This window comes from Pezoporus wallicus, unplaced genomic scaffold (genome assembly GCF_028554395.1).
Source record: "Pezoporus wallicus isolate ANWC-B61680 ecotype Strahan unplaced genomic scaffold, APGP_CSIRO_Pwel_v1 contig_11395, whole genome shotgun sequence".
NCBI lineage: Eukaryota > Metazoa > Chordata > Aves > Psittaciformes > Psittacidae > Pezoporus > Pezoporus wallicus.
In genome coordinates, this window is record NW_026636241.1 from 879,819 (window position 1) to 902,037 (window position 22,219).

Here is a 22,219-nt window from a genome sequence, read left to right on the forward strand (position 1 = left end):
TTTCATCTGATTTTAATTGAAGTATGTTTTTTTTCTTAAAGGCATTTCTGGCTAGAAGACATTCACAGGAGAAACATCATGGAGCTTGTTCTCAGGCAAAGAATTGGGTCTCTCTCAGCCAATGTGTGGATCCTGTTTAATAAGACCCGGGGGCAGGAGGAAAGTGGTTTGCCCAGATGTTCCTAAACAGCCATATGGATCTCCATACCTGACCGCTTCATCTCGCAGAGGAAGCAAGTGCTCCGGGTTTCCTAAAACATCTCACAGCAGAAACAGGAATCCTGACTCAGGGATCAACTAAGCTGTGTTGTCCCAAACAACATTTCCAATGACAAGCAGAGAACAGAGGGACAAAGCAAGCAGGCAGCACTGCCTAACCCAGCACATCCATCCCCCCTAGCAGCCCATTTGAGCTGGAGAAGCTCTGCTTAGAATTTGGGAGATTCTTGTCTAATCTAATATCTAAATAGGTATTTGCCTACTTGCTTTTTACACTCAGGAAAGCTTCTGGTCTCCACAATACACTGAAATGTAGTTGTTGGGGAGCTTCTACAGTGCTCAACAAGCACACAAGTCAAACCATGCGCAAGCTCTGGAAGGCATTCCCTAGTTACCGTCTCTACATTATTGTACTCGTCCCTCATCTTCTCCTGTCCAAAGAGCTGTGTTTCATTTCATTCTTTCTGTTGAACACACTTGATTTCCCCTTGCCTTTACCTTGTCTGTGCATTTTTGCATTTTCAGGGAGGGCTAAAGGGGCACAAAACACCCTAAGGTTCACTATGGGGTAACCCCCGGCACAGGAACAGCTTTCTGTTCCACAGACCTGACAGGGTATGCACTGCTGCGTTATGGGACCGCTGTAAAACCTGAGGTACAGACTGACCATAAACAGTTATTCAATTCTTTAACAGAACCAGACTAATTTATATTAGCACACCAGTCATTTTACATCAGGCACAAGATTCACTTGCAATTAGATCACTAAACCACAACTCAGATTCCAAGCGGCTGCTAGAATTAACGTGACCAGTGACCCTTTCACTGATGATCTTCTGAACAGATATCATGACAGCACACTGTCAAGCATCTGGAAAAGCCATTATCTCTTACCAAGTAAATAATATACATTTACCAACAGCCCATAATTATGTATTTACTTTGCCTATAATTACCCATCTGATTGCTGGTTCACAATTAGGAAATTAAATACACATTATGGAGCACAGCATGTATTTCAAACAAAACCTCACCACCACTCATGAAATGCAGAACCCCAGCCTGGTTTGGGTTGGAAGGGACCTCAAAGCTCCTCCAGCTCCAACCCCTGCCACGGGCAGGGACACCTTCCACTAGAGCAGCTTGCTCCAAGCCCCTGTGTCCAACCTGGCCTTGAACACTGCCAGGGATGGGGCAGCCACAGCTTCTCTGGGCACCCTGTGCCAGTGCCTCAGCACCCTCACAGGGAAGAGCTTCTGCCTAAGAGCTCATCTCAGTCTCCCCTCGGGCAGCTTAAAGCCATTCCCCTTGGCCTGTCCCTACATCCCTTGTCCCAAGCCCCTCTCCAGCTTTCCTGCAGCCCCTTCAGGCACTGGAGCTGCTCTCAGGTCTCCCCTTCAGGAGCCTTCTCTTCTCCAGGCTGCCCCAGCCCAGCTCTCTCAGCCTGGCTCCAGAGCAGAGCTGCTCCAGCCCTCGCAGCATCTCCATGGCCTCCTCTGGACTCACTCCAGCAGGTTGAAAGAAACCTTACAGGAAAGTAACAGAAATTCTTCTAGAGCTTTGGAAATAAGCAACCAATGCCTGTTTTATCACTTCAGCAGTAGGGCAGCAACAGCCCAGCAAGGATGTGACCCATGGGGGATTTTGAAGTTTGGTTTTGTTTAACATTATATTTGAGTTCTGTGGTTTCAAACTGCTCACACTTCATCAAGCAGACAAGAGCTCTCCTCTCCTGCCGGGGAGGCAAGGCAGGGAGGAGAACAGAGAACAACCAGATTGCAGTAGCAGATTTAGTGTTCATAGTCCACTCTTCTCCTCAATAGACTGGGCACCTGAGGCTTTACGACGTGCTCAGCCACATCTGAGCAGGAAAACAGCCTACCAGAACATTAATTCACCTCCCTCCTGTGTCACTATGCAGCAAAGTGACCTACCTGCATCACAGATTGGGTTGGGTTGGAAGGGACCTTACAGCTCACCCAGCTCCAACCGCCTGCCATGGGCAGGGACACCTTCCACTAGAGCAGCTTGCTCAATGCCCCATCAAATTAAAAAGCCTTTCACTTCAAAGAACAAGCGTGTATCTTAAAACTTCAGCTCAGCTGGCATCCTCATCCAAAGCAGAAAACGCTCTGCACAGGCTCTCACCTCCTTCACAGCCCATTAGTATTTTTTGCAATATAGATGAAGTTCAAACTCCTATGTATAATTGTTTCATGCTTCACCTCATGCACTGCATTGGGCACATTTCATTTTCCTGAGAAATACTTGGAGCCAGTATTTCCTAGCCCATAACCTGAAAGTACAATGTTTTATTAAGAGATGCATCATTTTCCTTCTGTGTGTGTCAAGGCAATAACTTACAGAGCACCTCATCATGCTTTGAGAGCGACACACAAAGCCATCTGTTAAGCTGTTGGGTAGGGCAGGAGACAAAGCACAGGGGATGGAAGACTTATGGCCAGGTCAAGCAATACACCAACAGATGTTTAATGCTGGGCTTTCAAAACTAGATCTGTCCTCCTCCTCCCAACAACAGCAATGCACCAGACCCAAGCGAGACTCAAAGCCCTTGATACCTTTTGATAACTCTTTCCTGTTCATTTATTCATATTTGAAGTCATGGCTGGTTCCTGACTGCCACTGAGAAATTAGCTTCAAGTGTGAGTAAGTGATTTCTGGTGATCAGAGCAGTCGCTGAAGATAGATACAGATATACCTCAAATTACAATTGCATTAGGCTTATGCTGCATGAGGGTGGCTTACCCTGACTGAGGGTTAAGCCTGGCAACTGCAGTTGCCCTTTTTTTGTTGAAGGCAGTAAGAAATAAGAAACTAAAGGGAGGAATCATCATTCCCTTGTGGGAGAGGGGAAGAACAGGAAGTTGTCTGAAAGATTAGATCTAATCTTGCATTTCACCAGCAGTATTTCATAGGGATCTCCTCTAAAAGCCATTAATGAACCAGAGCCTCGCAGTGATCCCATATGCTCTTCTGGTTTTAGAGAAGGAAACTGGGGCAGAGCATGGAGGTGGGTTTTGAAATCATACATTAGTGGAAGAGCCAAAACGCCCTTAGATCCAGTTTCCAGCCCTGTGTTTTGCCTGCTCAGGGCTCCTTCTTGATCGAAACAACTGAAGGACTGCTCAACGTGAAAATAATCTACTTGCTTTTATTGGTACTTTCTTCCAAAGCTCTTGCATTTGACTCCTGACATCTATGTAGGAGCCAAGAGGCAGCACAGGTTCAACTTAGTGCAATGCCACTTACTCTAAGAGGCTCCTAACACAAGCAACATGTCCTGAACTTTCAGGCTCTTTAATCCCTGAGGTCCCAGACATCATAGAATCATAGAATAGTTAGGGTTGGAAAGGACCTTAAGATCATCCAGTTCCAACCCCCCACAGAAAGGACCACATCATACAATTCCCTTTTCATCTCTTTACACTTTGCCATGCTAGGACAGACCTGGTGCCCCTTTTCCTAAGGGCTTTCGCCCCTGCTCATGTTAACCCGACAGAAGACACTCACCCGGTTGTGGAACTTGGCACTGCGATAATACTTGGGTGACAAGTTGAAGACGGTGTAATGGTCAGGATGTCTGGAATCCAAGAACGTCCGGACATCTTCGATGTGGTTCCTGAATCCCAGCTCAACGCCTTCAGCAGGAAAAGACATCACTGGAAAGGCAGGGAGAAGCCAGGCTGAGCATGCACCGAAAGGTGCTTATGGACTTCTGAACCCTGGAATACTACAGGTTGTATTTATCCACTAAGCAGTACTTACCTATGATTCTGGAGGTAATGTATGAAATATCTAGCTCCCCCTTGGTGTAACTAAAACAAGACAAAGTAGGAGAAAGTCGTTATGCTCGTAGTTACACAAGACAGCACATTACAGGAACCATGAGAGTGTTTCCCCACAAAGATCTACTTATAACACAAGGAAAGAATGATCTTAAACCCGATTCTTTCTTCTTTGTCATTATTCCTTAAGCAGCAAACAGCTTCGTGCAGACAGTGACCCAGCCTTCCCTGCAACGTACGCAATTAACTGGATGCAGAAGCTGCACACAAGGTCCCTTTTCCCCTCTGTCATTAATTTCCAGCGCCAGTTTTCAGGAGGAATCTCTAGCAGTCTGCCACTTTGCAGATGCCTCAAAGCCTCGCAGGTCTTGTATGCATTAAGTTCCTTTAATTTACTGTAGCCGCTATCCCTCAGAGGCGGGTAGAGTGCCAAGAACAGGGAATGATGCCAGCAGAGGTAAAACAAAGCACCTCAGCTCTTTCTGCAATTCAAAAGGTGGCTTTAGTGAAAGCGATGGGTGCATCAGCAAGCAGAGCCTCCTTGCACAGCAAAGGGAGGGCACAGAACACAAGCCAATTCTCAGTAACAAAAGATTCAAGTGGTGATTGAATAGATACGCTCCATAGAGGTCAGTGAAGGAATAGGAGACCAAGTGCTCCACGTTCACTGGGGGGGCCTTTTCCAGGTTTCAGGGTGTTGATGCTCACTTACTAAGAAGCTTAGATACTTTACTTTGGTTTCCCTGCTTCCTTGAGGCCAAATAGCAACAGTGAGACAGAATCAAGTCACTTGTGATCGTCCCCTCCTTCCTTCATAAGGTTAGCTGGAAGCTGTGCTGTGCCAGCTCAGACTGGCACTATGCAGCTAGAGATTTTACCTGCATTAGGCAGCTCAAGCTGTACTGTACCTGGCAACAGACTGCATGACCTTTGAAGATGTATCTTTCAGGGTATCCTTCAGGTTATCCTTCAAGTTGCTGAAGAGTCTCCCTGCTCCTCCTTTGACCATATCTAGCAAGCCTCCCCCATAGCTGGACTCCATGTCTGGTGATGAGGCACCTTCAAGGACAACAAAACCAAAGCCAACATCACTTACTTGCAACAAACCCACTGAGCCAACAAACCCACTGCTCTGTCCAGACCAAACGTATTCACATAGGGCAAATAAGTTCTACTTATTAAAGTCATAATTTTCCAGAGATGAGAGAAGGCCCATCCTTGCCAGAGGGGCTCAGAAACCACCACCAACTCACAGCATTGCACGTATGTTGACTATTTAGTATCAGTATAGCATGGACAACCACCATACCTCACCCCTCAACCCAACCAAAGGCACGACCAGCTCTTTGACACACAGCTGATCTGCTGATCACAACCAAGACCACACCAACAACCACCTCCATAGGGGTAAAAACCAGTCATAGAATATATGGCAGCTCTTGAGTGTCACCATCACAGCTGCCATTTGACCGCGGGTAGGTGACTGAAGGTTGTCTTATGAATATCCATTTCTGTGGCTATAAGACAAGCCAACAGAGGGATTTTAGGGTCACTTGAGAGCTCAGATTTGCTTGAATGAAAGAAGACAACAGTTTGGGGTTTGCCGTGAAAAGGAAGTTCAGGAATTAAACATTCCAGCAGAGAACCAGAACCTTTTCTGATATCCATATGTCTGCAGCCTTAGTACAGGACTCAGGGAACTGCTAAGGCTAAAGCAGAGCAGGGCTGACCTCCTTCGCAAGCTTTTCTATCACAGCTTGCAGTGACACAAAGCTGCAAAGTCAATAGGAGACTGCCACAGACCAAGAGCCATTTGAAAGTGTTCTTTTGGTGGGCTGCGAGATGACCTTGCGCCTCAGGTGTTTGCAATTAGAGTAACTATTCCACTGTCTTAAGCGAGAACTGACTTTTGCAGCCTTCCATGTTGCAGCAGTGCTGTGTTAATAGCATCATTCTTAGAGCAGTACAATAAATTGGATGCAGACTTCAGCAAATGGGAGGTTTTTAAAGCAGAGAGCCATTTTATCTAGTAAAACCCTATTTTAACTGCTGATTAGCTACAATTTAAGCTCCTGACTACTTAAAAATGGTTTTCTGTTCACTGGGCCTCGACTGTTTTGATCTTAGCAAGCTTTAAAGTAATTATACATTTAGTAGTTAATTATATAGTTGTTACCTCATCAGTCAGCAGACCCACATCCTATAGCACAGCAAACAAGGCAACAAGCAGCCTATGTAAATGCATGTAACACTCTCAGGTAGTCCCATAACTGAGGTGGCATCTACTAAGAGCTGCCTTTCCCCAGAGCACCCAGCAATTCCAAGAACATTTGTCCTGCTGTAGAGCCATGGGACAGCTGCTTTGGAAAGGGAACACGTCGGTCATTATTACTCACTCTGGTGCCCAGAAATAGGGAAGATTTAGCACGGTTAATGCAGGCTGGGGCATTGCTAGTGCTTGCTATATAAAGAGACCTTACAGGTATCACTTCTCTGGTCTACAGCATGTCCCTAAGTGGTGTTAGATACACGCTATTGAAATATCACTCACATAATCATCACTATCAGAAGAAATATCCTAGAGGCATTCAGACTCTTAAGAAACAGGTTGGACAGGGCTTGGAGCAACCTGCTCTAGTGGAAGGTGTCCCTGGGATTGGAACTGAATGAGCTTTAAGGTCCCCTCCACCACAAACCAGGCTGGGATTCTGGGATGCTCTGAAAAAAAGCTACAGCTAAAGAAGTTCTCACTGATTTACTCTGTAGATTACCAAACCCATTTAAATGACATTCACTCTTTCAAACCCAGAATGAGCTATCAATAAATGTAATATACATCTTTAAACTGGAGACTATTAGCAAAGTGATGCTATTTATTCCCCTATGCACAGGGAGTGCCTTAATGCACTCTGATGTGGTCACGCACGTGATCCGTGTGCTAGAGCACTACAATTAGAGGCCATCTCTTCTCCCCTGCGCTCCGCCAGCCTCAGAACAAACGATGCCTTCTCAAGGCACAGGAATATTTCTTTTGCCAAACCACTTGTAAGTATCTGCTTCAAGTATGATTAAGAACAATGAGAAAGAAAGAAAATCAAAGCGTCTCACTGGCTTCCAAGAACGGAATCAGTGTTTGACCTCTCTTCAATAACTCTGCTTTCATATTACTCCGTGCTAGAAAAGCCAGGGTTGGAATGAGGAGGTTTTGTTCAGAAGGTGCTTCCAGTTCTGCAGGTCAACTTTAAAAGAAAGGAAGGCACAAAGGTGGTAACTTGGAAGAGGGAAAGGGGGGACAGAGGGATTAGGGAACCAATGGCACTGGGCAGATTTTTACAGCTGGAAATGCTATAGGAGAGCATCAGAAAGGCTTCAAGAGTATGGAAAACCTGGAATCTTCAGAAATCAACCCTGAGGGGAATGGGAAATAGGATGAGAAACAGAGAACGAGAATTTCACTGTATGTCTAAAAGCAGCAGCAGTTAATTCCAAATTTACTACGTACACTAAAGCAGAAAGGATGGCTAACGGAGAAACACAAGCTGGTGCTACTTAACCAAGAGCACAAACATCGCATTTAGGATTTAATATGACATAGGTATTAGTTAGCTATTGTGGAAGCTTCCAATGCAGCAGCACTTGGGACTATACCGGGTGCAGTGATTTGCAGTTAGCTTTTAGTTAAAGGGTGAAAGCAGCATCCTCAGTGCTGACAAAGTCTGTCTCAGTTACTAGGAATGATACAGTCTTCAGAGACTGTTCATAGCGGAATAAATACACTCAAAGGCTCCTTTGCTAGGCTGCATCTCCTACAAAGCATAAAGGTGTCTGAAGGGGCAGAAAGGGTTAATGCATTAACACATGAACCTTACAATATGTACCAAAACCCACAGGAACAACCAGAAAAGGTTTGATTAAAAGGAAAGGGTAGCCTGCATTTTTTGACGAATAAAACATTTCTGTGCTAAGTCCCTCTTGTAAATGGAGACCTCCAGAGCTCCTGGAGACCCTTCTAAAGGACGACTATGGCCCATTCTGTTGTAGAAGAAGGACCAAGGATGCTCGCCGAGTCCAAAAGGATGAGCCAGTCGCTGTTCCCTGTCAGAGCCCAGCAGGAAGGAGGTTCAGGTTTCACCATGCAGATAAGGTGATCACCACTACCTTGGTCAGGATATTGAGTTAGTGGTGGAATAGCACTTCTTTGCTCAGAAAGATCTTCCTGCCAGAGGTGGGTGGTAAACCCAGAGGGGAGAAACAGTCCTTCCCCTTAGCACAAAGGCAAAAGGCACAGGACACCCCTTCCCTTCCCTCTATCCCACCAGGAACTGCATCCCATACACCCGTTCACTTATCCTGCAGCAAAGCCAAAACTAACCCTCACAGACCCAGCATCAGCCCCAGAAGCATCTTCTGGTACAGTAGAAATGGGCTCACAAGCTTGTCTGCACAGAAGTAGATTGCTGCAAGTTAGCAATGCAGGAGCCTGCCATATGGCTTGGGTCCCAGTTCTTGGCATGTTGACACACAGCTGACATGGGTTGGAGTTGCTGCCTTGAAGCCTTGTTACGGAGAATTACCCTCTATGTGTATGAGATGCATCTGTTCCTTACAGGGCAAGTACTCTTTGTCAACCCAGTTACTGGATATTCCCCAGAAGGCTCAGTACACTTCAGAGACAAGCTTCTGACCTGTATTTGTAGCACAGGTTTCAGAGGGATCGCTTGCTAACAGCAGCCTTTTCATTTCCTAATAAGGGAGCTTCTCATGTACTGGTTTTACTGCTGCCTGAGATGCACGGGACAGCTCTTCCTCAATAGCTCTGTAAGTGATGGCAATGGCAATGTCACTGAAGCACTTCAAGTCAATGGGGCAGCGTGGAAAAGAGACAACTTCATTCAGTTGACAGAGTGAAGTTTGTGTTTGGTCTGGGTAAAGGTGCCTGCTCTGAGCTAAGGCCTGCTCCAAGAAGAGGGTACTCAGAATAAACCTCCAGCAGTCACCAAGTGTAGCAGCAACCTGCTACATGTCCTTGCAAACACTACAATATGTCATGTGGTAGCATCCCTATGACAGTCCTTTCTCACCATCAGCCCTGTACATGAAGGGGTGAGCACGGCTCCTCTGCCCGATGTCCTGCCGTGACCTGCTCACCAAAGGCACAGGCATCACTCCAGAGTGACGTGAAGGGCTTTAGCAGGACAGCTTTGGGGTGTTGGGAGGCTGCAGAGAGGCTGACACTCACTGCTACGGCAAGAGACCTGCTGTCCTCTGTCTGCACTCAGTGGGGCAAAACCATCAAAGCGTATATAGCAGCTGAAGTAGGAAACTCATCTTCTGCACATGGACATGGGAAGAAACTGCACTGTACCCTAAAGGGAAATACCTCCCTCATCCTGTACCCTCATGAAAGGCCACTCGCCCCTTGCTGCAGTCCCACCAGCAGTGATTGTGCTCAGTCCCAAAAGCAAAGACACTTAAACCATTGAACACGTTTAAAGATTGACTTTTGGGGCCAGAAGTGGGTGAATAAAACCAGAGTGACCCTGAATGATGGGGATATTTCAGCACCAGCCACCATCTCCTGCAGCCAGAGCTTTCACAGCAGACAGAAGGACCAGCTGAGGGAGATGCTCACTGCTCAGAACAAGCAGGAAATGCCCACTTGGGAAGCTTTCCGTGCCAGATCTGCACACTGTGGTCCTCCCTCATCTGCCTGGGAGGTCCCTGAGCAGCAGCCTCCCTCAGGCAAGCCACAAACCCTCCGAACCACAGGCCATGAATTCCAGCTCCCCGGGGAATTAAGGGGGAAACGAGCCCTCATTTAAAAGGCATTTCAGACCATGTCAGTCCGCAGATTTGTGCTGATGAAGCAAGGTTTAGCTTGAGAGCAGGGAGGTGAAAGCACGGCGCCTGGAAACTGAAGCGCTGCGCTTCAGAGGTTACTTAGCAAGAGTAAAGGGACCCCTTTTTGCCTGTAAAGGGCAGACAAAAAGCAGACGTGAAACCATAGGAAAGGAAGCAGGTTTACCTCAGTCTGCCCAGACTACATGTAACAGTACCTTCAATGTCAACTTGCATTTTACTGTCCTTAGAGCTACTGCCTGTGTTTCCTGTAGAGATGGAAAGACCTTCCCTGCTCCTCACCATGGCTCTTCTCTAGAATAGCATTAAAGCCTTCATGTTCTGCCCTCCCCAAAAAGAGGTTAGCTCAAGACTACTAAATGCTCCTCTGTATTCTCTTTCTATGGTACCACGAGAGCCTGACACGACGATGAGGAAAAACTTGTTCGCTGCTGCGTACGTGTCCCAAATTCCACATTTCTGGAAGGCTTTTGCCACTTGCGGCTGCTTCCTCCCTCCCCACAAAGTATTTTGAGGGGGGAAGGGTTGTTTGCTTGCCTTTTCCCCCCTAGACTATTACCAGGACACGTCAGGAAAAGGGAGCAAGGGAGCCTTTGTAGAAATGGCCTTTTAAAGGTCCCCGATCTGACAGAAGCTGAGCCGTTGTTGTTGTGGCTCCGGCAACAAAGCCTGCATTGTTTTTAAGGAACACTCAGCAAAAACTGATCCTATTTGTACTGCTGCCTCCCCCAGCGCCCCGCAGCTGGCACAGGAGCAGCCGCAGCTCACGTTCCTCCGGCAGGCAGCGATCCCAGCAAAGCCTCTGTAACACGGGACATGATTCCACACCAGCACTGAGGGATACACAGCCAGGCTGCTGTGGCCCTGCCCTCATAGAACCATCATAGAATGGGTTGGAAGGGAGCTTAAAGCTTATCCAGTTCCAACCCCTGCCACGGGCAGGGACACCTTCCACTAGAGCAGGGTGTTCATTGTATTTAAGGGCTTTACCTCAGCATTGCAGAGCCCATGCTGCGTGTGAATGGGAGGAGGAGCAGAGGAGCAGCCCTGGTGCAGGCATTCCTGCCACAACATGATTAGAGCATCCTCATATAGGTATGCCATGTATGGAGGGTGTATGTGTGTAAAAAAAGGACAGCCAACCAAACAGACCCAGGTAGAGCAGAGTTCTCGCATCCCTGGGTATCCTCAGCATCCTCGGGTACCCTCAGCATCCCAGGCCCTACTGTTCCCCACATTGAGTCTATCTTCCATGCTCAGCACTTCATCTTTCAGGGGATCACAAAGCAACTTGCAGACATTACTGGAAGGGTTTAAGCTCCCTTTCCAAAGGGGAGGGTGGTTGGTGATTCTAAATGAGTATCTCTGGGCAGGTGGCTCCTTTACATCCAGTGATAATCAATAGCCTTTATATCCAAGTGCTTTGTCAGCTACACTTTAAGAGCACAATCTCAGTGCCCTAAAGCCCAGTCCTCCCTAAGCATTCCTTCCAGCATGTATCTCTTTTCTGGACAGCTGAGCCTTATCACATTTAAGCAACTCTCTAAAACATCTATGCTATTATATGCACTTACATCCTCCCTTATATCAGATGTAGCCTATGTGTCATAATTACATCAACTTTTCAATAGGCACTGAGCAGTGTTTTACAATGGGGCTGGAGAGAAAGCAGCTAAAACAGTGATAAAGGGGCATTCACAGGAAAAGAGAGTGCTTCTACCTGCAGAAATGACTTGGGGAGCTGCTCAGGCTCAAACAGACCCTGAAAACTGATTATTCCCCTAATCGTTTTTGCTAGCAGCCTCATCTGTCCCCTCTTCCATCACTGCCCCAGGTTTCTGGTAAATTCCTTACCAGGCTGAGCACAGGTATCTTCAGGTGTTATTCTGTAAAAATAAACAGCAAAACACACGCAGAGAAGAGCTGCAGGACAACGACAGCGGAACAGGCTCCAACACTTGGTAACACCATCACTGAGACCCCCCAACCCCAGGATTCAGTGATCCTGATGCTTTAGAACACATAATGGAGGCAGGCAAGCAGAAGTCTGCCGTAGCAAGTGTAATGCCCGAGAAAAGAGGTCAAAAAACCTCTGGGAATGACTTAGGGGTGGCCAAAGGGAAGTTTTGGAGCAGGCTATGAAGATGTTTGGGCTCTCTAAGGGCACAGGGAGGTAGGAGATGCACTACGAGCCAGGGAGCCTAATGCAAGCTAAGGGCTCACCAGACCATGAGTCTCCCCCAGAACACAGCCAGCTTCAACACAGGGGCAGAGCCAGAATCTTTCAGTGTTCAGCACAGACCCATCTTGTGGTGCAGACAACCCGAGCATTAAGAGATCTTCAATAATTCATTCAAGTGAGCAAGCAGTTGAGGCTTTTTTGTTGTTGCTTGGGTTTACCTGCAGCTTTCCAGCCTGGCACTGCACCTATCCAGAGCTTTGGCCCAGAACAGATAGAAACTGCCTCAAGACTTCAAGGTGCAGTACTACCTGCCCAAGAGCTTCCTGGCAGCTTTACCTACAACAGGTAAAGTGCCCTTCTCACTGCTAAAAGCTACGAGCACCCTTCTCAGATGAAGTCAGGCTGGGAAAATAAAGCCCTTATGAGCTGACAAGGTGCTTGGATAGTACAGACCCTGGGAGAAGGAGAGGCAATAGGATGAACCGAGAAGCTCCTGATGGAGATGCTTTGAAAAGGAACAGATTTTGGTTCACACATTAAGGAACTGCTGGCACGGGCAGATTTCTGTGTGTTTCTGTTGGCAATGCACATCCAAACGTCCCTTTCTCTGCCCGGGCTGGGACAGGATTGCTCCCCTCCCATGGGAAGCACTGGAGCCACTGCACCACAGAGCGCCCTGTAGGGTAGAGAAGCCTGAGGACTTCTTTGTGTGCTTTCCTATGATAAAATGCTGCAACGAATACAGTATGAGCCCAAGGCTTTCTGTTTGAAGGTTCGTTTGAGACTGCCTGAAACTTCATGGACCTGTGAAGAATGAAGCTATTTCTGCCTTTCCTTGAGAAATAGCAACTAAAGAATGCTGCTCGCACCACCAATGAACCAATATGGAGGATTTCCATGAAGAAGGGGGTTTGTTTCCATGCTTAGAATAGTGATGCGGGGGGGGGGGGAAATCACCCCCCAGCACTGTGCTAAATTTGTTCCATTTGTTCTATATTTTGCCATATGAAGCTCATCCTGCAGTGAACAGAACGCGTGTGAGGCTGGAATACTGAGCTCCCAGCACAAGCCACGCAACTGCTCTTTGAAGTTGATTGCCATTCTCTCTGCTTCTCCTCCCTGTCAAAACAACAAGGAAAGAAAAACCCTACTGCCAGCCCCGAATCATTCAAGTGTCCAAAACACCCAAGCAAACAAAAGAGTTATTAAACCCAACCTCCCCGCTGGAAAACGCATCTAGAAGAGAATACAAGACAACATTGTCAGCGGCGGGCTTTGTCCCCGTGCCAGTGACATGGAGACGTCTCTCTTCTGACTCAGTGAAAAGGAATCGCCAGAGTACAAGAGATTATGCTTGCAAGTGTACAACAGTTCAAGAAATCCCAGCTTCAACACTTGCTGTTTATTTAAAGCCCTTTTCTTTTGTGGTTGCTCTGCCCAAGGAAGCACGTAGCACAGGCAAGCCTATCCCCTGAATGCTTAAAAGCTACTCTGTAGATTGGCCCGCTTATAAACACCACACAGGAGCACAGAAAGAGGGGTTTTTCCCTTTTCTAACACGTATCCTTGCTGTTACTCTTATATCTTATTTCCTAGGACCTCTTCTTTTAATGCTCAGCCAGCTGCTAAGAAAACATCATTGAACGCCGCAGCAAAAACCTAAATAAATTGCTGCTTCACTGCCTGCTCCTCATCTTGTGAGCACTTAACACCAAAGAGACCAATTTGGTTTTGAGCTCACAATGGTTTGTGTCCTGACAGCTTAAGCTCAAGTCTCCCATTATCTCTCCTTCTCGCCATCCTCAAATCTCCAGCCCCAAGTCCAGCATGGTTTCTGAAGGAGCAGGCAGGTAGCAGTAATGTATAGGTCCCATTAGGTTTAAGTGCTGTGATTACGTTACTGTATTGCATCTAGCATATTCCATAGGAGCTGCTTTAAACACTTCACTAGGAGCTGAACATTCATCAGTTAAGGGCATGTGCTAAAGATGCACAGAGATTTTATGCCCACTTAAGGCATCACAGAATCCCAGCCTGGATTGGGTCGGAAGGGACCTCAAAGCTCATCCAATTCCAACCCCCTGCCACGGGCAGGGACCCCTTCCACTAGAGCAGCTTGCTCCAAGCCCCTGTGTCCAACCTGGCCTTGAACACTGCCAGGGATGGGGCAGCCACAGCTTCTCTGGGCACCCTGTGCCAGCGCCTCAGCACCCTCACAGGGAAGAGCTTCTGCCTAATGTCTAGGCTAAACCTACAGATAAGCAGGAAGCTGTATGAACAGACCACACTGTGAGACATAAATCTGAGACTGAAACCACACACTGACCAATATTTCACCCTGACTGGTTCAAGTCTGACAAAGTTTAAAGCAGCAAAAGGCAAGGTCATCACATCAGCAGCATCAGATGCCAGCAGCAAACTCCTGCAGCCACCCTACCTGAAATAAAGCCTCTGCTCTTGGCTGCTTTGAGCTAAACCCAAGCCTAACAGCAAGGTGCTTAAATCACTGTGGGCTGGAGATTCCATTTATGCTGCCTGTGAGCACACAGGTACTCCAGGCTATACTTCAAGCAACTTAAATCATCACTACTTCACTCTAATAGCCCGTGTTAGTGCTCCTCTGCATGGCATGGGTGAGGTTGGCAGAAGAATTGTTAAGCAAACTGAACCAAGAAGCATTTACCAATCCCAGAGACGTTGAAAATTGGAGTTTTCCATGCTCAGCCACTGGATACAGCCTGGCTGGCCTCTCCGTCCCAGCGCCAGCACCCCCAGGACACCAGCACAGAGGCCCCTCTGTACCATCTCCCTTCCAGTCCTGATCAGATCCTGGTATCCAACAGCACCCCCTTCCCCCATACAGGGTGATCTTAGTTCCCAGCTTTTGCTCCCTTTTTCTTTCAACACCAAGCCACACCGGTCCAAAAAATATTAAGCCAATAATCACAAGTACTCAGAAGTTACAGCAAAGCTGCAACCACTGATTATTTTCATTGCAAGAAACCATTTATGAGATTGCGAACCCGCGCTACGAGATGATGCTTTAACATCTAATACTTTGCATTAAAGAAAATGAATAGACAAACCCAGCAGGGGCCCACTTCCTCAGCTCGTGTGAGTTAGTGTCATTGCAGCAATGGCACATACAGCCACGCTAGCTAAACCGGCAGCAATTTGCCCCCGAATTGCCAGCACTTTGCCTGCAGCACAAACCCTCACCTGCCTAACTTCTGTAATTGCTTCATCCACAGGCACATCTTGCAGAGAGCAAAGGCCGTTTGTCTATGCCCAAAGAGCCTTGCCCTGGTGCAGATGAAACTTAATGCACGGGGAGAGAAAAGGAAGGTTTGAGTCTCCAACTATTTAACGTAATTGAAGATGCTATTTAACGGCACCGAGGCAGGCAAACCACAGCACTGCACTCAGCCTGCTGCACCCAGGGGCCCACATTGCCTGCTGACACCGAGCTGTACCCCAGGACAGCTTCACCCCTTAGCTACAAACAGCCATTTCATTAACTCAGGCAGCAGCTGATCCCACCACATGTGAAACCATTGTTTAAAACCAGAAAATAAAGGGAAACCTGGAACATAAGGGAGGTCAAGTGTGTGGGATGCACGTAACAAGCTCTGATGTGGCCAGGGCACCTCAAGGTGTCTGACACCTAATGTCACAGATGAAACGCTCCCCTGCCCCACACCTCCCTTGCACCATCACCGTTTTATCTCGCCCCTCTCCTTCCCAAGGAATTCGGGTCTCTTTTCCCACCTGATGGGCTTCACCACTTGCCTATCTTAGTGATTTAGACTTTGGGGATCATTCCTGGGAAAAGCCTGAGGTATTTATAACACAAACACATTCTCTATTTGATAAAACAAAGGCCAGAAGGTGGGTGGTGTTTTTTCTTTGCTCCTATTAAGCCAAATCCCCAGCCATTTGATTTTCCTGTCTCTCACACTGCTTCCCCATTCCCCCCATAACAATCCATCCTCCCCCTGCATTAAAGATATATCATGTCCCACAACTCATGAGTGGCTCCAATTATCAAAGCACCAGAAACCAGAAGCACACCTGAGGGGTGGATTGGCTTCTTCAAGCTTTCATAATTTCATACTTGACAAAGAAAAATGTTTTTGCAATGAACTGATTAAAATTAGGCATTTATCACCATAAAGTGCTCAAATGAAGAAGGCAGGAACAAGTACGGAGCTCAGGTTTAGAACAGAGCATTACACTCAATACACCTGGTTTTAATTTCATGTGAAGATTTAGAATCACCCACCAAAAAGTCCTTATAAAATAGATTAAGCATTAACGAACCTATAAATTTGATTCAAGGGCCATATTAAGGCCTGAGGTTTGATGCTGCTTAGGCATCAGGTGTGTTGTGTAGCACCAGTAAAAATTAGGTAGTGAGAGTACCAAAGTGAGCTAAAGGAAGCAAACTCCGGCTGACACAGATCTCTCCACCATTAACTTCCAAATCCCAGGCACAGCCCTTGATCAAGCCCATGTGGTTACGGGGAGAACACTCTAGAAACTGATAGAGGGCATTAATACAATTAATGCTCTGGGATGTCTTGAGAGTTAGAGGTGAATATTGCACAAAGCCTTTAAATGAGGGTATATTCTAGCTACCCATGAGCTCGTCAGGGAGCGGACTGGCTTGAGGAAACCAAACAGAACAATTACAACAGCAACACTCAATGAGGCACTGAGCTGGTGCTAGGCAAAAACTGCAACTTGACACGAGCTGCAGCACGCTCCCATGCTGTCTGATGCCAACACCACCTTCCACCACATGGACACCTTTGGTTCCTAAAGTTCCAGGAAACTCATTCAGGGAATAGCTTTAATGATATACATTAAGCTGACCGCAATATCTAACCATCGCAGGAGGTGCCAGTGTGAGAATCCAAATAACTGTAACACAGCAGCCTACTGTGAGTAGGAATCTACTGACACATCCTGTGATTACAAACAATTGTAGCAGAGATATCACAGCAGCAAATTCAAATGCATTTCCAAAGCGCGGGAGTAAAACAAGTTAAAAACCAAAGCCAAGCCTCAAAAGAACTCTTGAAAGCAAATTCAAATGGCAAGGAGGGGGAAGAGGAGAACACAACTCAACAACACAGCAGAGCAAATGTGAAAACAAAATCAAGGTAAGAATCAACCCATCCGAGCCAAGACATAGCTCATTGGGGTGGGTGGGGGATTTTCCCTTACGAAAAAGGTTGGTTTAACCTTAAACCAAAGGTGCTGTGTTTTAAGTACTTGCTGAGTGCCCTGGGCCCACCCCTTTCTTTCATGGAACAGTACAGATATTGCTGCACATCACCCCACTATAAACAGGCAGACATCCAATTCAGTCCCCCACAACCAGTCAGGGTATTTCTTTGCACAGGTTTGTGCTTTGGAAGTTCTCCACAAAGGCTGCAGATGTTCATTGTGATGGGCGCATGTAACCAACCAGAACCAGTTGGTTTGGAGAGAAGACTTAAAAGCCATCAGATGAGCACTCTCGATTACTGGTTATCCAGGCAAATTTGAACCTGTGATTTAGAGGTGGAGAGCTCTCTATCCCATTACCAGTCGTAAAGGCCATCTGGTCCCCTACTCCCTGATTAAAAATGGTTCATGCAGAGTGCATCATCTATCACAATTAATCCAATTCAGTTTGGCGAGGGGGGAAAGAAAAGTAATGACTATTCTGGGAAATAAGTCAGTTGGGGAAAGAGCCCAAAACGCTCCATCCATTTTAGCTCCTGAACAACCTTGTTCTCTTTGGGGGTGAACAGAGGAGTCGACCACGAGCCGGTGATTTCCACACGCAACCCTTGGTGGGATCACCTTCCTCCCGCCGCCCTCCCTTGGACAAAGGGCCGCTATTGTCCCCGGCTCCACAGCCTCCCTTCCCCAGGCACCCCCATTAACACAACCCCACCATGAAGCAGCAGACCCAGCCCCGCACCTCCCACCCCAACGTTCTCCCCCTTTCCCCATCCCCACGCGTGCGGCGGGGACCCCCATGGAGGCGGCGGGCGGGCCCGCTCCTACCTGAGCTGTCCATGGTGCTGCCGCCCTCGGCGCGGGGCTGCGCCTGCTGCTGGTGCTGCTGGTACTGGTGATGCTGATGGTGCCGCGCAGGGCTCCGGCCGCCCGTCCCCGTCGCACCGGCCCCGGCCTTGCCCCCTCCGCCGCCGTCAGCGCTGCTGTCCACCAGCTGTAACGATTCATAGCCGTCACTGCCCGGCTTTTTCCGGTAGCTCCCGAGCAGGCTCATGGGCGCACCGGGCGGAGGAGCTCCGCTGACGCCGCGGCCAGGAGGGGAAGGCGAGTGCTCCGGCCGCCCCGAGGGGAGGAGAAGGGCGGGACGGCACCGGGAGGCCGCCCCCCCGCCTTCCCTTCCTTTCCCTCCCCGCCCCGGCGCCGGTGCCGCCCCGTCCCGCCCCTCCGGGGCCCGGAAGCAATCGGCGAGGCCGCCGCCCGAGCGTCCGAGCTGCCCGGGCTTCAGGCCGCCGGTGGAAGTGGCGTTAAGTTAATGAGTGATGGGGCGCTGGAAGCGCTGCAGCAGCCCCAGGGAGATAGCGGCCAGAGAGATTACTTAGCAAGATCTACCCCGTTTCCCTCCCTGGGCTGCCGTGTGTTCTAGCAGCCTTGCCCCAAAGAGGTCCTTCAGCTCGGAGGGCTGGGCTGTACTGTACTGCAGGTGTGTTCTCCGAATAGCGATCGACGTTACGATCTATCACAGCAGTGAAAGGTGCGTTCCCTGGGAACGAGCCAAGGTCACCGAGTTACCGGCTGACACAGCCAATTCTGCAGCCTGGAGGAGGAGGGGTGGCACGGCAGCTCTGCGCTGAGCCTCCAAAAACCTAAAGGGCATCCCTGGCTCAGCGTAACACTGCATCTGTCTGCGGGCAAGTAACTGGTGGGTGTCCAGAACCACAGCGCTGATTCATACAGCGCACCACAAGGGATGCGGCAGCATCCCAAGCCCCGGCCTGTGCCGCTACTGGCTTCAAACTGGTGGCACCCAGCTGAAGAAGTGCTACCCCTGACTCCTGAGCTGTTTCTGTTGTCAGGTCTTGGCAATATATTTTTAGCTGTTCACATGTAGACAGACTTTAGACCCACACAAAGTGTGTCCTTGTCCTTGAGCAACTGATGAGCCATGCCTCGCTCAACACATTCTGCAGCCACAGTAAATCATAATTTCATTGTACATGGAACAGGGGAGCTGAGGGATGCTCCAAGGGAAATGACCACTATTAAACTCTCCTAAATGGGTTTAATTTTAATTTAAGGAGAAAGGAATGCAAAAAGAAACCGCAGCATCCAGACACGAGTACACCTTCAACCTCTTACAGAAAGGACAGAAGGTCCTTAGAAAAACAGTGTGTGTTTGCTTCTAAAGTATTATTAACATCAATAAGCACTAACTATAACTTGAAATGCCATGTTGGACAGGACTTGGAGCAACCTGGTCTAGTGGAAGGTGTCCCTGCTCATGGCAGGAGACTGGGACTAAATGAGCTTTAAGGTTCCTTCCACCCCAAACCATTCTAAGATTATTATTGACACTTGGTTTAACCTTTCATGCTCAACACCCCAGGGCAGTCAGCATCTGGTACAGCCATACCTAGTTATGTTTCCCTAGCTCCTGCAATTTGACATTACAGTGTGACTAAGGTACAGCTGTGACCCAAAGTTCTCTCACAAAAACTCAAGCAGATTTACAAACAGCAGACAGAAAGGAACCAACCTGGTTGGTAACCGGTTCAGAGTCAGCAGCAGTAACAGCTTGAACTCAAGGTTAGAATGAGGTATTTTCTACCCCGTCATTACTGGGATCTTAATACATTGCTCAGTATGGAGCAGTGCATGGACTGCAATGCTCACCATTAGGAATAGGTCCCCTTTCCCCTTGGCACCCGTATGCAGCAACTAATAAAGAAAGAATAAAATCACAGGTACATTTACTAGGGATCACATCTGTAATCTCTCCCAGTCAACCTTACATACAGTTCCTGTGCTCTAGGATAAAAAATGGGAAATCTGGGGGTTCAAGATGATTTTCGCTTGCCCAGAACAGCTCAAACACACAAAACAAGAGGCTGTCAAGTGAAGGAGGCACACCAAGGCTATGTAACTTTTCAATGGGTACTCAGGTTTGCCTACACTGGACACAGCTGCAGCCTGTTACAGGGAATGAGCTGTGGAATCTGGCACAACAAAACACCCTACACAACACCCTACACACCCTGTTCCTTGCCTTAAACCACCACCTGTGATATCTAGCCTGCTCTGTCACCTTTACCCATCCACTCAAGAAGCTCAGCTTAGGCAAACGTTCATCTCCTAACTCCAAACTCATCTCTCTCACTGGTAAGCACCAAGGACCTGTCTGCATTAGGCAGCAAGGGCAAAGCCCTGCTGAAGATGCTCTCATGGAAGAAGGGCACAAGCAAGAGGAGAGGTTCATTCCAGCAGGAGTTACAGCTGCCCTTCTCCAATTCCCATGTCCTACTTCCCCAGCTCCAATCTCCTTGTCACTGCCCACGGGAGCCTCACAGCATGCCTTTGGCTCCACATTTCCTACCCAGTGTTAATGCTGCTGCCATGTCTGCAGAGGCAAAGCACAGTCCTAGTTGGAAAAGAAATTGCTTCTCCTTGTTGAATCCATCATTAATTAATTTCTTTCCACATCTGTCCCAGAGTTCTGCGGGATCAGGGCTTGCTTTGCCTCCAAGGAGATCCACCACCATAGCCTGAAGCTCTACCCTGAAGAAGGAGGCTCTGCAAAGCATCAGCACAGGCACCGAGTAGGGACAGAGCAGCCTTTGCAGAGAATATGGGGGCAGAGGAGGGAGGAGGAAAGAGACTTCAAAACCCCATCCTTGCTTGTAATTACCATGGCTACAAAAACAAAGAGATGGGATTAGGGAAGCCCATTGTGTGGGATTCAGTTGAAGCTGCACTTACCCATGCATTTTTCAGCCCTGTGGGAACTTTAGCTGAAGAGAACATACAGAGTAATATTCCCTTCTCGCCCAGTTCTCCCTTTCAGTTGGGCTAATGAAGGGCCACACAGTTTCTCTCTTTTAGACAATTCCAGTATAAAGAAAGCTATATACAAATCCAACCAAACAAGTAACATGTTAAGGGCACATGACTTTCAGAAAGGAAAGAGAAGAAGGAAGAGCTGGAAAAATTCATTAACATCCTTGCAGATTTATCGAGCGGTGGCTAATGATACTGCGGAGCGATGATGTATTCCGTTTGAACACTAAGGCTGGCAGGTGCCATTAAGGCTGTGGGAGATGTTAATGACATGCTAAGGAGGATTGTATGTTGCTCAAGGCTCAAGAGATGCAGACTCTCCCCATTACTGACCTTGGAAGAGGCAACTGATTTGCCAGCCTCTCTTTGTCTCTGTCTGGGTTGCAGCCTCTCCTGGGGAAAGCCTCTTTTCATAGCTGTAATCAAGCACCAACCATGCTGAGGTGCAATTTCATCTTTCCACCTCTCCTCCGACTAGAGCAAGAGCTAAGGTGAAATGTTCCACCCCTATTACTTCAAGAACACATTCAAACCGTGGAGTGTTGTGCAAATGACAGCTATAGCTTGAGCATTCATTTACCACCTGGAGCAATACCTTTAAAACTCAACACACTGAAGACTTCTCCCAGAGTTACATCGCTGTGAGCAATGAGCTCTCCCTGCACAAAGGGTTTCTGCAAGAAGCCCAGACCCAGGTGTGTGCACAGAGGTAGGCATGCAGGAATTACCAGCTATGCTGTATAACACGAACTTCTATCACTGCCTGGACAAAAACGCATGCATTAAGAAAAGTCAGACTTGCTCAAGCAGCTTTCACATTCCTCGAGTGTATTTCACGTTTCCACTTTCATATTGCAGCCCAGGGCAGTCCCTTCTCTCTGCAGTAATTTCTTTCCTCATTCCTGTCTGCCCTTGCTCACATGAACCTCTCTCCTCGCTGGTCACTGGGCCATCAAAACATACCCCAGAGAATTAACAGTTTTGCCTTTTCCCTCCTCAAAGCACCTTTAATTCAGACTCCTGAATTCAGGCTGCCCTCAACGTTCCTATAACAAGCACTCTGTAGAATGGGCTTTCCCAAAACCAGGCA

General features: G+C 47.9%; 1 protein-coding gene across 1 annotated transcript in view; it reads right to left on the minus strand.

The window, feature by feature from the left end:
* Nucleotides 1-18,440, minus strand: part of DNAJC6 (DnaJ heat shock protein family (Hsp40) member C6) — a 39,775-nt gene extending 21,335 nt beyond the window's left edge. Inside the window, exons 1-4 of the mRNA XM_057399227.1 lie at nt 18,127-18,440; nt 4,934-5,084; nt 4,006-4,055; nt 3,751-3,899 (exon numbers count right to left, since the gene is read on the minus strand). Coding sequence (XP_057255210.1) covers nt 3,751-3,899; nt 4,006-4,055; nt 4,934-5,084; nt 18,127-18,352 — 576 coding nt within the window. The 5' untranslated portion in view covers nt 18,353-18,440. The remainder of the gene's footprint in view (nt 1-3,750; nt 3,900-4,005; nt 4,056-4,933; nt 5,085-18,126) is intronic.
* Nucleotides 18,441-22,219: the final 3,779 nt, after the last annotated feature.